Genomic DNA, 17,546 nt, shown 5'->3' on the forward strand with positions numbered 1-17,546 from the left:
ATTGTTTTGGGAAACGCCAGAACCCGACTGCGGATAATCGAGTCCGACCTGTATTTGTCTTGGACATATCTGTTTACTGGCGTTTCACTAATGATGAATCTAATTTGAATAAACATTTTCCTTCCGTTCTCTCTTCTTGCAGGTATTCGGTATCATTTGCATGGCCTGTGCGTCACCTGCCCTGGTCGGAGGTACCCATTGGTTCCTGTTTGTCGTGGTCACATCATTTATTGTCACTCTACTGTGGAGCTTTGTGTACCTGTTCGGTATCCGGGAGGTACTGAATCTGCCCATCAACTGGATTCCGATAGTAAGTAGCTTGTTCAGGTCACAGAGAACGGACTTTCATGACTGCAACTTGTGTAGCAAGTCATAAAATATACTTTAGTTTTCAGAGTATTTATTAAACAACAATGATTTATTATCCTTTATTCCTGTCAAGCTCACAGCCTACTCTCGTTCATCAAACTCTGCAATACTACAACTTGAACGTCCGTTCTCTGTGTTCAGCTTTTGACAATACACTGAAGTTTTTTTTACGACGGTAATGGTCCCGCGTAAAAAAAACGCGTTATTTCAAAAACCGTCGTAAAAAACCGCGTTATTTCAAAAAACGTCGTTAAAAAAGTCAAGTCACGTTAGATGTGATCGTGACTATTTTGCGCGATTTTTTTTAAGACGGGTTTTGAAATAACGCATTTTCTTACGACATTTTCTGAAATAACGCGGTTTTTTTACGCAGTCCCGCGTAAAAAAACCGCGTAAATAAAACTTCAGTGTAATCATAAATGGAAATCGATCCCACCCACGAAAATAAAGAATCCGATACCCGATCGACAAGATCCCTCGAAACTGACGCGCCGTATGCACGTACAGCTGTGTTCATAAAAATAGCAGTGAAAGCCATTTTCCATACAAGACGACCAACTTTGGCATGTTGTAACTTTGTTTTCCTATGAGCGATTGAGCTGAAAATTTGACAGCGAACTTCAAATATGGTGAATATTGTAATAGCAAAATCTAAGAATTTTCACGTTGAAAAAACTTAAACACTATGTGAAACTGACCAAAATAATAGCAGTGTATGTTTTGATATTTTTTACCCAGCAAACATTTTTAAAATTTTAAAATTTAAACATTATCTTGTAACCCAGGCGAAAATTGTTTGAATAGCATACAAAAATATTACTTGCTTCTTCAAGGTAAAGCTACATTTCAATTTATTTACACTGCTATATTTTGAACGATTTCACATAGTGTTTAACTTTTTTCCACGTGCTTTGAAAATTCACAGCTATTGCTATTACAATATTCATCATATTTGTAGTTCGCTGTCAAATTTTCAGCTCAATCGCTCATAGGAGAACAAAGTTACAGCATGTCAAAGTTGGAAAAGTTTTGTATGGAAAACGACTTTCACTGCTATTTTTATGAACACAGCTGTAGGTAGCAAACAGCTACAGAATGTGTAGTCCTGGTCGGATTTGGCTCCGGACGGAGCTGTTGCGTCTCGTCGTCGTTGATCGGTCGGCTCCAGTTATTCAATGGAGCGTGAAGCCCCTTTGTGTGAGTTGAACTGCGATGGCCGATTTTTGTTTGCCTGGTTCGATGTTCGGAGGCGGTCACAGTGGGGAAGAACCGACCCAAAAAGGCACCTAATTATTGCGGCTGATTGCGATCTTTGAAGTCCATCCTTTCCGAATGGAAAAATGTCAAGGGAATCGATTGGTGATAGTTTCATTCACCGGAATTGAGTGTAAGTGTCCATTTTGTCTCATTTTCCCCTAAAAAACACAGTTTTTCTGAATTAAATAATGGTTTCAACTGATTGCGGCTAACCAAACAATTTTTTATTGATGCAGAATTGACAGGTGCATTCTATAGGGCATACCTCGATCTGTGTCTTCGACTGGAAGTGCCCATTTTGCCCCATTTTCCCCTAAAATACTGTTTTTCTGGACTAAAAAATAGTTTCAACTGATTGCGGCTAACCAACCATTTTTTTCTTGATGTAGAATTGACAGGTGCATTCTATGGGGCATACTTTGATTTGTGTCATTGACTGAAAGTGCCCATTTTGCTCCATTTTCCCCTAAACTATGGATTTTCTGGATTTAAAAATAGTTTCAATTGATTGCAGCTAACCAATAAATTTTTCCTTATGTAGAATCGACCTATGCATACTATGGGATACACCTCGTGCTATGCGTTAGTATGAAATTGCTCGTTTTGCCACATTTTCCCCTAATTGGTTCCAACTAATTGCGGTTAACCAAGTAATTTCCTAATGTGTAGTTAATCGATGCATTATATGATACACAACTTGTTCTGAGTCATAAAGTGCCCATTTTCCCCCTAACACTGGTTTTCTCGTTTGAGAAACAATTTCAACTAATTTAAGCTAACAAAACAAGATATTCCTCATGTAGAATTGATAGGTGCATATTGTGAGACAAACTTTGTGTCATTGACTGGAAGTGGTCATTTTGTCCTATTTTCCCCTAAAACACTGTTTTAGTTAGATGGAACAAACATTTTAATCTAGTAAACAGTATTATAGGAGAAAATGGGGCGGAACGGGCAATTTCACACTAACGCATAGCGCGAGGTGTATCCCATAGTATGCATAGGTCGATTCTACATCAGGAAAAAACGTTGGTTAGTTGCAATCAATTGAAACTATTTTTAAATCCAGAAAATCCGTAGTTTATGGGAAAATGGAGCAAAACAGGCACCACCATCCAAAGACACAGAACGAGGTTTGCCCCAAAATATGCGCCGGTTAATTCTACATCAAGTAAAGATTGATTGGTTAGCCGAAATCAGTTGAAACATTTCTTTAATTCAGAAAAATAGTGTTTTTAGGGGAAAATGGGGCAAAATGAGCACTTCCAGTCAATGACACGAGTCAAGGTGTGCCTCATGAAATGTACCTGTCAATTCTACATCAAGAAAAAATGTGGTAGGTAAGCCTTATTTTTAATTCAGAAAAACAGTATTTTAGGGGCAAATGAGGCAAAATGGGCACTTCCAGTCAATGACATAGATCGAGGCGCACCCCAAAGAATGAGCCGGTTAATTCTACATCAGGTAAACATTGGTTGGGTGGCCGCAATCAGTTGAAACTATTTTTTGTTTTCTATCTGTATTAACGAGATTTTTAGCCCTAGGCTAGTTCATCTCGGGAACCACGCTTTACTTCCCTTCCGAAGGAAGAACTCACATTTTTTTTGTGAGTATGTCGGGAGTGGGATTCGATCCCAGGTCCTCGGCGTGATAGTCAAGGGTTCTAACCACCACACCAGGTCCGCTCCACACAGTTGAAACTATTTTTTAATTCAGAAAAACAGTATTTTAGGGGAAAATGAGGCAAAATGGGCACTTTCAGTCAATGACACAAATCAAGGTATGCCCCATAGAATGCACCTGCCAATTCTACATCAAGAAAAACTATTTTTTAGTCCAGAAAAACAGTATTTTAGGGGAAAATGGGGCAAAATAAGCACTTCCAGTCAAAGACACAGAACGAGGTATGCCCCATAGAATGCACCTGTCAAATTTTCGTGAATAAAAAATTGTTTGGTTAGCCGCAATCAGTTGAAACCTTTATTTAATTCAGAAAAACAGTGTTTTTAGGGGAAAATGGGGCAAAACGGACACTTACACTCAATTCCGGTGGATGAAACTAGCACCAATCGATTCATTGACATTTTTCCATTCGGAAAAGATGGACTTTAAAGATCGCAATCAGCCGCAATAATTAGGTGCCTTTTTGGGTCGGTTTGTCCCCATTGTGCGGTGGGATCGATTTGATGACGACAACCCCAATTTTAGGATTAATTTCCCTGTCTTTCATTTTAGGAGTTAATAACTACGGGCTTTGCAACGTTGCTGTACCTCATTGCATTCATTGTGCAGCTGGCGACGTGGTCCAATCTATACGAATACTTTAGGGTCGCGAACATCGTGGCGGGGGTGAGTAAATGAAAATTTTAATGTTTATGGATTTTTTATATTTTGCATGAGTAACTCTCGCTGATACCAGGCTGCAGTTTTTGCTTTAAAATTTGTAAATATAGTTTGTTATATTCAAAACCTATACGTTTAGCTGGGAGTGATTGACATGGCTACATGATTGAAAGCTGGAAGTAGCACTTCGTCAAACGCTTGAATTGCACTCTAAGCGATTATCCACAAGCGTTTATAAATACTCACAACTCGGTCTCAACATGCCTGTTTTTTTTAGGCTTATACAAACAGTGGGCTTGGTGGCCGTGCGGTTAGAGGTGTCAGTCGTCTGGCCGTTTCGTAAGCCTAGGAGTGTGGCACAGTTCTCTCTGAGTGTGAGTTCGATTCACGCTCCAGTCGGTGAAAGCTTTTCGTCAAACGGAAATTTCTTCACTCACTGGGTGTTTCGTGTGTTGTCCATTGTCTCATGTTTGTGATTGTTCAGTCTGTGCAACCTCTGGTTAAAGACGGTGTAGTGTCTCTTTTTTACAGAAGCCTGAGCGTCTGTTCTCCAAGAGGCATATGTTACCCATGTTGGGGTAAGTACTTAATTTGCCTTCAAGGATATCTTTTACGATTTCTCTAGCAGTTAATTCAAAAACATCTACAAAAATCCCTCTAAGATTAAGAGGAATTCTGAACTTTTTTCAGAGATTGCTTCAGAAATTCTTCTAAGCATTGATTTAGGAATACAATGTTCTCTTCAGAAATTCCTCCAAGAATTTCTTCAGGAACTTTTCAAGACCTCCTTCAGGAATTCTTTCAAGGATTTTTTTTATCAATTTCTTCAAGCATTCGTTCAGAAATACCTCTTCGGATTTCTCATGAAGCCCTTCAAGGAATCCTTCAGCTGAACCTTACGGAATTTCTCCAAGAATTCCTTTTGAGATTTCTTCAAGAAGGAAACTTCCGTCCAGGGCTGAAAATCGTCGCCGTACGACCAAAATAGTCGACGACGAGAACGAAAACTAGATCGTCATCGTTGCTCGTTCCACATCGGATGACTCATTCAAGCCAACGAATCGTCGTGAAGGGCTTGCGTCGTGACGAAAACAAAATCTTCATTCGTTTTGTCTCGCTCTTCGTCCAAGTGCGTCTAACCGACGGAGTCAATGTTGCCACCAGCAACACACAAAAAAAAAAAGATTTTAATAAAAAAAATATTTGCACCTGGATTCAAACAACCGACCTCTAGATTGCCAATCCAGCACTCTTACCAACTGAGCTAGTGAGGTTTCACACCACCGTAAGTGCCGAAACGCCAATAAAAGCTATTCCCAGTTGGCGTTCGCTTGGCCCGTCGTCGCTTTTTTCCAGGGAACAAAGAGGACGACGAAAAAGTTTGTGGGTGACTATTTATGATTGAGCTTCGTCGTGAAGCCCGCAGTCGGCGACGAAAAGGCCAATCGTCACCGTTGTTCTTTCGGACGAAGATTGTTTTATTGTTATCTTCACGCAGTGGTGACGAGAAGGACGATTGTCAACCCTGCTTCCGTCATTCCTCATGGAAATATAGCGCATTTAGTTCACCACTGGACTATCGCACTAGTTTTCACGAGTGCGAAAACGCTAATAAAAGTGCGCGATTGCATCAAATCAACTCGGTGTCTTCAGAGCACTTGTTCTTCATAGATTGAAGAAATAGTGCGCCGAAGACATCAACCTGATTTGATGCAATCGCGCACTTTTATTTATGTTTTCGCACTTATAATGTCGCAGTTCGCAGTCCAGTAGTGAACTAAATGCGGTATATCTTTCATGAATTTCTGAGATCATGCTTGAAGCCATACCTGAATGGATCCTTGGGGGATTTTCTAAAGGAATTTTGGAGAAATTCCCGAAAGAATCCTTGTAGCAATGCTTGCGAGAATTTTTGCAGGAATTTCTAGTGGAATCTTTGAAGAATCGTCTAGATGAATTCCAACGAATCATTGCAACGTAGCTTGAAAAAAACACTTGTTGAAAAACATTAAATCTTTCTTGAACAAATTGTGAAAAAATCGCCTTATTTAGGAATCTTTGGACGATTTCCTATAGCAATTGATGGATGAATTTCTGAAGAAATCCCTGCAGATATAACTAAAGAAATGCTTGAACAAATTCATAAGAAATCTTTGAAAGGACTTCAAGGTGAAGCGTTTGAGGCATTGCAAAAGGAATTCTTGAGGAAATTTATGAAAAAAAATCTTGAAGGAATTCCTAAATGATTTCTCTGGAAATATACTAAAGTGATTATGTGGGGTAGCCCCGAAGGAATTGTTTGTGGAAATATTTAAGAAACTTCATATTGAATTTTTGGGAGTACATGTTACTTAAGAAATTCCTGCAGAAACGATTGGAGGAGTTCCCGGAGCAATCTCTATAGCAAGTTTCGAAATAAATCTTGAACGAGTCGTAAAAGATATCCAAGAAAGAATTCATGGAGTTCCTCACTTGGAACAAATGCTTGATGCGATCGTAAGAATTTTCGTGAAAGAAATCTGGACGAAACGGCCCAACTAACATTATCTCTCAAATGTTTCCAGAATACTGGACTTATTTTTCTCCAATTTTTTTATTCAGAGCTTCTCTCGTTATTTCTCCAATACCCAACTAACATTTTCAGCGGTATAAGCTTCAGCCATTTGCTTTCTGTTGTATAACCATCGAATAAAAGCAGTCAGCGCTGAATAAAAAGGAAGCTAGTCAAATATAAATCGTAAGCTAATACACGACTGCAAAACAAGCACCATACAGCTACCAAACTCGGTTTTCAGAAATCCATCGCTTGTCACTGGGGTTGCCTTTACTCCACTCTATTCCAACTCCGGGAGATTTCCCGGAAGATGTGAAAACTTGAGCAAATCGAATAGGAGTCCCTACTAACAAAACAGCTGCTACTATACAGTCAATTCATTATACTGACAAATCCCAAAACCAGCAGCGCTTGGAAGGCCGTTATGCGATTTCATTACAGCTAGAAGCTGTAATAAAGAAACTGTTGGCATACCAACACGGCTTGTCAAATGTAAACATTATTGTCAAAACAAACTTTAAGCGGGATATATAGCTACTACTCAAATTCTTTACAGCTATCCATCTCTAGGCTGTGAAATTATTTGGGTTGCTTTTATTGCACTTTAATTCAATGCCGGAAGATTTGTCGGAAGATGTGCAAATCGAGTAAGAGTCCCAGCCAATACAACAGCTGCTTTTATACAGTACGTTTTGTAATGGTGCCAAATACACACAACAGCAACGCTTTGTAGGTGTTTAAAGAACACTCTTTCAGCTAGAAGCTGTGACGAAGAACCTGGTGGCGCAACCACACAGCTTGTTCAATGTAAACATGATTGCGTTTGACGTTTCACAAGCTTTTGCAGCAAGATGAAGTTGGGTAAGGTTTCTTGTAGCACAATTATGAAGCCTTGTCTGGAGTAAAACAAAACGGGCTATTTTCTGTGCTATTTATATATAGCAGTGTGGCAGCGAGGACATCATCGGGACCAGTGGATACGGAGATCGGGAGTTCGATTCCAAGTAGCGGCAAGTACTTTAATTATTCAATTTTAAAAGCGAGGATTCCAGTTCCACATGTATTGCGTCACGGTAACCATAACCTAATTATATTTAATCGATTAATTTGGGGATGCCGTATAACTATTATTTAACAACTGTGAAAAGACTGAAAAAGCGCCTTCTCAAGATGTTATTTAGTTAGTGGTTCCATAGAAGTCGAGAAAAGAGCTATGACTTGGTGGCATAGAAGCTGCTCGCACAGCATGTACAAGTGGATTAAGTTCGCCAGATTCATTGGTATAGGGCTTGCATAGAAGCTTCCGACCATATATACAACACAGTAACTCAGCATCAAGCCGTATTGAGGACGCTTTGTTGACGTTTACATTCACAATAAATGTTAGTTGGGGGATGTTATCACTAAAGAAATATTTAAAGGTATCAATAGAAAAATTCCTGATAGAAATCTTGGAAGAATACCAGAAGGATTCATCAAAAGAATTCCAGTAGAATTTATTGGAGAAATTTCCGTGAGAATCCTTCAAGGAATTTTTATATTTTTTCATGCAGAAACTCGCTAAAAAATATTGTGATATATCTTAAAAAATGTCAGAAAAACCCTTCAGCAATTACTGTGAAAGTTTCCTTCGAAATTTCCTTTGGGAATTTCTTAAGCATTTTTTTCTGAATTCATTCTGCATTATTTTTTGAAAATTTCTTTGGCAATTCTTTTGGAAACTTAAGAAATAAGTTTTTGACAATTCTTCAGCAAAAGCTTTACAAACTTCTTCAGATTTTTATTTTTACGGAAATTTCTTTAAAAATAATTGTTTGCAACTTTTTGCTAGTTTTCTATTTCTTGACAATTAGTTTGAACAATCCTCTGGTAATAACTTTGGGAATAACTTCAACACTCTTCTGGAAACTTCTTTGCCAATTCATACGGGAATTGATTGATTAACTCATTTGGCATTTGCTTTGAATATCCATTCGGCCTGACAAAATCTTTCGAATTACCTTTTGCGGAGTTTTTTCGGCAATTTCTTTGGAAATCCTTTTAGCAATTTTTATTGGATTTGATCCGAAAATTCCTATAAGATTATTTTTGGGGTTTTCATGGGCAAATTTTTTGGAATCTATTTCGGCAATTCCTTCGGAATTTGAGTCGGTAACTCTTTTGGAAATTTCTTGGCAAAAATATTCGAAATTGGTTTAGATTATTATTTTTGAAAAAATCTACAGCATTACTTTTGGAAATTCTTTGGTCAATTACTTTGGAAATCTATCAGGCAACACCGATGGGATTTCAGCAATTTCATTGAAAGTTCCACCGGCAGCTTTTTGCTAATATACCTGACAACTACTTTTGTAATTCTTCCAATAGTTTCTTTACGAATTCATAGGACAGGTACTTTAAAAATACCTTGGTCAATTCGGTTGTTAATATACGTGGAAATTTTTTGAAAACTACTCCGTGAAATTCCTCAAAAAAATCCTTTGATAATCCCTCTGGAAATTTCTTTTGATTATTCCCTACGGAATTCCGTCTATCATAACTTTTGAAGTTCTATTAGATACACTCTTGTGTACCAAAAAAAAATCCAAGAATTTATAACGGAATGGCCGAAGAAAATCTCAAATGATTTACCTAAGGAATTTCAAAAAAAAAAGGTGATTACCAAAGCAGCTCACAAACAATTTCCTAAAAAAATCACGAGGCAATTCCCAAAAATGATTTACGAAATTTCAATAAATTTCTTGGAAAATGTTGTGTGACAATGCTTGAAAGAATTCTTATATTTTTTTATTTGAATTTCTAAAGGATGAGCTCCTGAATCCTTGTATGGCTTATTGAAGGAATTTCTTAAGAATTCCTAGCAAAAACTTTCAAAGCATCCTCTGGAGAAATTCCTATACAAATACTTGAAGGAGTTTGTGTAAGAATCTTCGAAAAAATCTTGCAGGAGTAATTATATAAATACATGAGGAAATCTTTGCATTTAAAAATTCCCGAAAGATCTCTGGTACAAACTTATTTGTAAAATACCTGGGAAAATCAGTTTAAGATTGAATGAATTAAATCAATTTAGGAAATTTTTTGAAGAATACTTGAATAAATTCCGAACGAATCTTTGGAGAAATCGCAAGGGAATTTAATGGGTAAACTACTAGATATTTTTTTCGGAAAACATCCCGAAGAAAGTTTGGGAGGAACTTCTAAAGGTCTCTTTGAAGGAATTCCTTTTGAATTTTGAATAAAAGCTTGAAAGAGCTTTCACTGGAAAAATCCCAAAGGTAATCCTCGGTAGAGTTCGTAGAAATTTATAATTAAATAAAATAAGGAAAGCTTTATCCGATTGATGAAATCTTTGCTGGAGTTCTAAAAAGATCCTTAAAGAAATTCTGATAGAATCTTTTGATATTTTTTTTTTGAAAAATATTCAAGAAATTTTTGGGAAAAATACCGTCAGAGTTCTTGAAGCGATTCCTGAAGAATTTTCGAGGGATATCCTCTATGAAATCTTAGCCTTGCATCAATCACTTAAAGGATGTTTCTCTAGATTCCTCCTGAAGAAAGTGGCATAACAGTCTTAGGATGAATCCTTGGAGAAACTTCTGAAGAAATTGCTTGATTTGATGAGACCTTTTACTGTTTAGGCATAACGCTCCAACTTTCATCCTATAAAAAACAAAAGAATGAAGCGCTTTTTGTTTTGATTCTTATTTTTATTGGTAGTAAGCACGAATTATAATAAAAATTACGTAATCAATTGGTTCCGTAATCGAACAATATGAATTTGGGATTGTAAGATTACTTAGGGCATGTTGTTGACCCTACCAGGAATCTCAGAGATTTTTCTGGAACGATATTTTGGAGGAATTCCTAGAGGAATCATTAATAAATCCTCGTAAAATTTTTGACTGTGATGCTTGATGGAAACTTAGAATGACTTTTTAAAAGGTTTCTTGAAAGAATTTTGAAAAAGTCTTATCAAAAATTGCAATAGAAATTTTTAGAAGAGTTCCCAGAGGAATGCTAGCAAAAATTTCTGAAGGATTCTTTGGAAAAAAAAAATCCTAGAGTTGACGGATATTATAGAATTCGTTGGAGGAATTCCAGACGCATTTTTCGAAGCAATCTCTACAGAACTCCTACTCCTACAGAAGTTCCTCTGAGAAATTAATTTTTTTTTTATTATTATCTAATGAAAAAAAAAACGTTGCTGTCGATTCCTTAAAAACTACTTGGAGGAATTTCTGAAGGAACCCTTAGAAAAAATCTAAGGAAATCTACAAAATAACGCCAATATAAGTGATGAGGACATGCCAAAATAAATTGGGGGTTGGTGTCTTTGAAACCATGCTTGCCTACCCCTAAGTTGGCGCCTATGTTAAAGACACATTATTCTTCAAGTAATATTTTTTTTAAAGAAAACGATAAAACAATCTTTGAAGGAATTCCTATAGAATTGTTTGGGGCAATTCCTTAATAAGGCTGACACAAATTTGGATTTTCTTTTATGTCACCTACCCCCCGCCCCTCCCCTCAGAAAACTTTGGTCGGAATTCAACATTTTGAAGGGGACACAAATAAATTATTCAAGAAATTTTGAAATTGTATGGTGAAATTAGCGTCGCCCAGAAAAATTCTTAACACATCCGACGAGTTTAACGATTTTGCCTTATTGTTTGGGTATTTTTTCATCAAATACTTTATTATTTCTGGAGCTCGATTTGAATAGGTCGTATGTGCTTTCGACGATATAAAATTCGATCAGTATATTTTAGTAATAGTAGCGATATGGATGATACTTCGGTGGAATTAAATGATAAAACCGAAAGCCTGTTTTGACTCAACGAGCATTGTGTTAAAAGGAGAAAATAAGATTTGCTCCGTCCTAAGTTGTAAAAAATCGATATAACTCTTGAAAAAATCTTTCGTTCATTGATGGAAAACCGGGATTTTTTTTTGCAGAAAACCCCGAAGAAATTCATAAAGCAATATAAAAAATAGCCTTTAACCTTCCGTCATTCAGTTGGCCACTTACTTTGTCAGAGTATACTTCCGCTTGAACCCAACGCCATACCGTAAACTCCGCTTCCTGAACTTCTTGGCTGGACAGTAACGCAGACGCAGGAACTTCTGCAACGAATCTTCATCTAGCAACAGCAATCAAACGACGCACATATGCAACAGTTCTAATTAAACGTTGGGTGGTGCCACCCGCTTACTCGCTGCCGGAACGGAGCTACAGATGATTTGCATCCAGTGTTGCCACATTTTTATCTGTACCGGAGACTCAAAAATCTTTTTTATCTGTACCAGACATTCGAAAAATCTGTACCCAAAATCTGTACCAAATTTGCACCACATTTGATTTAAAAAGGCTTAAAATACACAAAAAGAGCATTACATTCAGGCTAAACTATGAAAAACACTTGATTTGAGTATACTGTTACCAATTTCTGAACTTTAAAAACAAAAATATCAGTATTAAAAATGTTTTAAATTTGAATTTCAATGATTTTTTCTCAATTTCAAAAAATCTGTACCATTCTGTACCTTTTGCTGAAAATCTGTAATCTGTACCGTACAGAATCTGTACCAAAAAGTTGAAAAAAATCTGTACTTTTACAGAATAATCTGTACCTGTGGCAACACTGTTTGCATCTCATCTCAACTCATCTGTCAATAAACTGATGAAATGCAGTCCGATTAAGCATACTTATGCCCGACACAGACGTGTTTCGTTTGTGATGGATAACATGATAACATGATGCCGTTCGGTTTTCTTCGGCGGCGTCTTTATTCTCATCGTGACACAGTGGGTTTAAATGCGAATATGTGGGCTTCGTGGCCGTGCGGTTAGCGGCGTCAGTCGTTAAGGCGTATTGTGAGTGTCACGGAGTGAGGGTTCGATTCCCGCTCCAGTCGGAGGAAACTTTTCGTCAAACGAGAAATCCTTCATTGGTCCACTGGGTGTTCCGCGTTGTCCGTTACCTAATGTTAGTGATTGTTCAGTCTGTGCAACCTCTGGTTGAAGACGGTGTAGTGTCTTTTTTAAATAGTTTTAATTTTTATATTTTTTTTTCATGATCCCTTTTTTTGCTCTTTTTGAATCATATGCGATATTATATGCTTATCAATTACAATCACTTTTATAATCTTATTTTAACTTAATACTTATTCTATCCACTACAGAATCCATCTCCATTCTTCCAGTTTGGTCTCGTCCAAGATCTCGCTTATCTGAAACACAACAAACTGCGTGTAATTTCGTTGATTTGATTGAATCCATGACAGAACGGTACTTGACTCGCTCCAAATAACCCGTAATCCGGCACTGCTGGATGGACGTCATCAGTAGTGTACCGATGATCGCCGCCTGGAGCTCCAAACGTGGTATTGGCAACGGCTTCGGAATCCCCTTTCCTGATGTTCAATCCGGAAGTTAACGACACAAGAGTAGGCTGTTTCGCTGGCATGGCACACATGAAGCTGTAGACTTTTAAAACTATCGATGCTGAACTAAAACTATCGGTGGTCCACCAAACGTATTGCACTAAGCACTTTCCGTTGATCACGAGCACTACGACAAGTCCCTCGTGCCACTGATCAACGATTGGATGTCGCTCCGAAAAATCTCAGCGAAAGTAAAATTGTACTTCTTCGAACACTTTCGATCGAAAAACTCCTCGACCGTTTCGTGTAGATCTTCGTCAGCTGATTGGGCGCAAATGTGTAGAAGCCGGGGGTGTCTCGCCAAATCCTTCCACATTCCCGTAGATCGTCTATCCTAGTTTTGGTGGAAGCTGGCTCGAACTTCTTCCCTTCGCTTGAGCATTACCAGCTAATTGGCCAATAAGAATACGCGGCACCATGCTATCATAGCTTGCCACCGGAAGACCCCGCAGATACTCGTACTAATCCGCTAGCTCTAGGTGTCGCAACGACTGCGGAAATAGATCGAGTTTCTCCACTGTTCGCACATCTTCCAAGATGTGCTGCTGGTTTCAAGTTCATCCACGAGATCCTGCTCTATCAACGTGTAACGTTCCGTCCTGTTCCGAACGCTAGCGACTTAAGCACCACCTCCTCTAAAGAAGGATCGTTAGCTCTGCTCAGTTTTACCCGGATGAGAATGCCAACTCAGGGCAGGTTTACGTTCCACCAGGACCGAAGTCGCACTTCAACACATCTGCTAAAAACCCAGTGTCCGAACCCCCAATTTGCTTGTCGACGTAACAAACTTTAAAAATATCATCACAACCGTTGCACACTCCACAGCCACCGCCGGAGAAAGCGCGATCGGGCGACAGCGTAGTCTATTCGCGCCCCGAATCAGATCGTTTCCTGCAGTTGACCAGCCAAAGCTGCTTTGGAATGGAAGTGCTATCAACACCCAGCAGTAGAACTGCTCAAATTGCTCTGTGATTGCAGCATCTGGGAGAAGAGCGCGCATTCGAGTTTCGCAAGATTGAATTGGAGAGACAAGCATTGGCTTTAGACCGTGAGGCCCTACACGCGAAGTATATGCTGCTACAGAAACAGGCTTCGATCAAAGCTGTTCGTCGTAATAAAGTCGGTACAAACGACAACAAACCATCAACCGATGGTAATACGCATCATGCTCCTGGACGAGCAGCCGATCTACCGAAGGAAATAACGATATCGGCAATACAATCGGAGAAGCAATCGAACCAACCGATATGACCGTTGTTTACCGAATTAGATGCTCGATCGCAAATTTTCCGTTACAATGGTGTGGACGAAAACGGTTTTCCTGGGAAGCTGACTAGACTGATTAAAGCAACGATGGACGGTATGCAAAACTGCGTAAGGATTTTGGGTGAACTATCCAGTTCACTCGAATTTCGCCGGGGACTGCGACAAGGTTATGGACTCTCATGTCTACTCTTCAACATCGCTCGGGAAGGTGTGATGCGACGAGCCGGGTTCAACAGCCGGGGAACGATTATAACAAAATCCGGACAATTTGTGTGCTTTGCGGACGACATGGACATTATTGCAAGAACATACATTTGGAAAGCAGAGCTGTACACCCGCCTGAAACGCGATGCAGCAAAGGTCGGACTGGTGCCTCAAAAACAAAGTACATGCTGGTAGGCGAAACCGAACCGGCGTGCTAAGGACGATCTTCGGCGGTGTGCAGGAGAACGGTGTGTGGCGGAGAAGGATGATCCACGAGCTCGCTGCACTTTACGGCGAACCTAGCATCTAGAAAGTGACCAAAGCCGGAAGGATACGGTGGGCAGGGCATGTGGCAAGAATATCGGACAACAACCCTGCAAAGCTGGTGTTTGCAACTGATGTGGTTGGTACAAGAAGGCGTGGAACGCAGAGAGCACGTTGGGCGCGACCGAGGATGGAGAGCGGCAGCAACAAACCGAGTATTGTGGCGTACTATTGTTGATTATGTCTTGTCTTAATGATAAAGAACAAATAAATGTATGTTTGTATGTATGTATGTATGCATGTATGCATGTATGTATGATCGATCGCAATTGCCCACTGGGATTCAGCAGCAGAACATCGGCGCGTTTCCCGTGGCTATTCTGAAAGAGCAGAGTGAGATCATGGAATGCAATGAGAAGACGGAAGGAGAGAAATTTGTACTCTTGCCTTGCCATGCTGGCGAGAGTAGCGCAACGTTTCGAGAACTACGGGATGAGAATACTGAGTTGTACCATATACAGACGAATAGCTCGTCTTATCTGTATGGTTCCACCGATCAGGGACTACCGACCATCGCATCCCGACGAAAGATGCAGCTCAACTTCGTAAATGAGAGAAACACCATGGGCAATAAGAAGTTAAGAAAAACCGAATGTCGATCAGTGGTCGATACCCAGGTAGCAGAGAGAGAGCGAAACAAGTACCGTGCGGCAGAAGACTGTATAACATTGATCGACGTTCTGATGGATCCAGATACTGGTCAGAGAATGAATGGACTGCTCGAGGCTCCAACGGATTTGAGCTCAAACGATGAGGATGGATGTATATTGAGAGCTCCACAGGCTAACTCCTCTTTGAACGGTCATCGACATGGGATTGAGACAGAACCACAATTACCATCGATTCCAACTTATCAATTAGTGCTCACGGAGATGGTAGGGTCGTCATTCTTCCGCAGATACGACCACGAAACGTCGACGTTACGAAGGTGTACGTATCGTTCCAGTTCATGGCATCGTCGTGGTGAGAACCGCAAACGCCGATAATTGTGTTGGAAGGCATGCAGCAAGACTCGGGTATATTCGCAACTTCGGTACCGTGAACGAAGTTGCGTCAGCAGTGAGGAGGAGATAAGAGATGGGAAGCATGTGAACAGAAAGAAACGAGTTTGGATGAGATAAGATCATCACAATGTCTTTACCACAGAGAACAGACATCCAGGCTAGATCAAATTTCATTCAGAAAGTTGTGTAAAGATTTGAATCTTCACTTGAGTAAGGTTGCAAAGAAATACACGATGAAAACACTAACGCCGCCAAACACTATATTGCCACAGTCAGTGGTGAATTGAAACATTTCGAGTAGTGAATTGAATTAGCATGGGAAATTAACCGATTGCAGCGCCACGGTGTTGCCACTTGCGTTTCCGATGAAATATTCCTTACACAAAATTCAGATTGAACTTGGATGTCTGTTCTCTGTGGTGAAGCTTTGGCGGAGAAAATCGCCTTAATCGTTAGTCCCGTATAATGCCAAGTGATTCTATTGAAGTTTGCAAAGATGGCAGGAAACGGATTGTTCCGGTGAGTTACGCAATATTCACATAGACAAATTAGTGAAACGATTGCTAGGTGATCGAAAACACCCTTGTCATACGGGCGTATCTACAATGATCGATTTCTCTTCGGATTATTCCGGGAAAAGCGTACAGTTTTAGAATTATTTCTTGGTGTAGTCTAACTGATCGTCTGGGCAAAATTTGAAAAACATCGTAGGGCCCATTTTTCAGTATAGTGTATAACTTCAAAAAAGATCTTCGGCTCCGTAAAGCGTTATACGTGATTGGGCCCCAAATCAATGAACTAGATAAAAAAAAATTCTTCCTTCTTTTATTCTTACGCACATAATGTGCTTTCCCTTCATTTACTTTTTTGTTTATTTACATTCACGATTTTCTTAACGTATTTGAGCTTGAGAACACAGAAAACACTGTTGTGTAATATTACATCTGAACTGCTGCAACCCGATCAATACGTTGGTTGCATGAATATTACATTGGACGATGTACACATAAGAACAAAAGAGTTTATATCAAAACGATGTAATCGTACATAGGAATCGTGATTACATTGATTATTTAGTACATCGGAATGAATTACATTGGACGGGTTGCATTTATTTTTTGCTGTGAAGATACACACATTATTGAAATATTTTTATATAAATTCACATTTGTTTATAAAATGTTCATATTTTCTTCAAAAAGTTCGACAAAACTATGCTAATTATACACAGATAAAAATAATGATAATTACACGTCATGTAAACTTCATTTTAGTCATGTAAACTTCCAAGTACGATGGTTTACATGACATATCATGTAAATTTGTGTTATATATCATGTAAAAACTCTGAGTCATGCTGAATTACATGACATATAATGGAAGTTTACATGGTTTTTCTTGAGATTTACATGATATGTCATGTAAACTTCTGTGAAATCTCACGCTCCAATTATGTGCATTATATGTCACAGAAATTCACACTATCTTTTCGATCTGTGTATCTAATTCTCAATGCAATACAATTCTTCTTGAAAATATTTCATCAAAATCGTTTAAAAAAGGGCTGAGTACATAAATATTTTGATATTTTCTTTGAATATATGGCTTTACGCCCTTCAAAAGGGCCTAACTAAAAATGGGCCCTACGATTTTTCTTTCAAATTTAGCCTAGACATGCAAGATAGTCATAGAAAACGAATGGTAGGCACTGATTGGATGGAGATTTTTATTTTATAATAACGGTCTGGGGAGCACCGTGTCAACTATTCCCATTCCAG

General features: G+C 39.0%; 1 protein-coding gene across 5 annotated transcripts in view; it reads left to right on the plus strand.

Moving 5' to 3' along the window:
- The window catches only part of LOC109433005 (MAL-like protein), a 141,596-nt gene that overhangs the window by 47,391 nt on the left and 76,659 nt on the right, over positions 1-17,546 (plus strand). For 2 of the 5 annotated variants that reach the window (XM_062845188.1, XM_062845189.1), the window contains exons 3-5: positions 143-310; positions 3,862-3,975; positions 12,710-17,540. The exons of 1 other annotated variant lie outside the window; for it this stretch is intronic. In XM_062845188.1, coding sequence (XP_062701172.1) covers positions 143-310; positions 3,862-3,975; positions 12,710-12,796 — 369 coding nt within the window. In that variant the 3' untranslated portion in view covers positions 12,797-17,540. Of the gene's footprint in view, positions 1-142; positions 311-3,861; positions 3,976-12,709; positions 17,541-17,546 lie in introns of those variants that run through there. 2 more of the 5 variants (XR_009996155.1, XM_029858468.2) reach the window with 1 other exon arrangement.

The sequence above is a fragment of the Aedes albopictus genome, chromosome 1 (genome assembly GCF_035046485.1).
Source record: "Aedes albopictus strain Foshan chromosome 1, AalbF5, whole genome shotgun sequence".
In the NCBI taxonomy this organism is placed as follows: domain Eukaryota; kingdom Metazoa; phylum Arthropoda; class Insecta; order Diptera; family Culicidae; genus Aedes; species Aedes albopictus.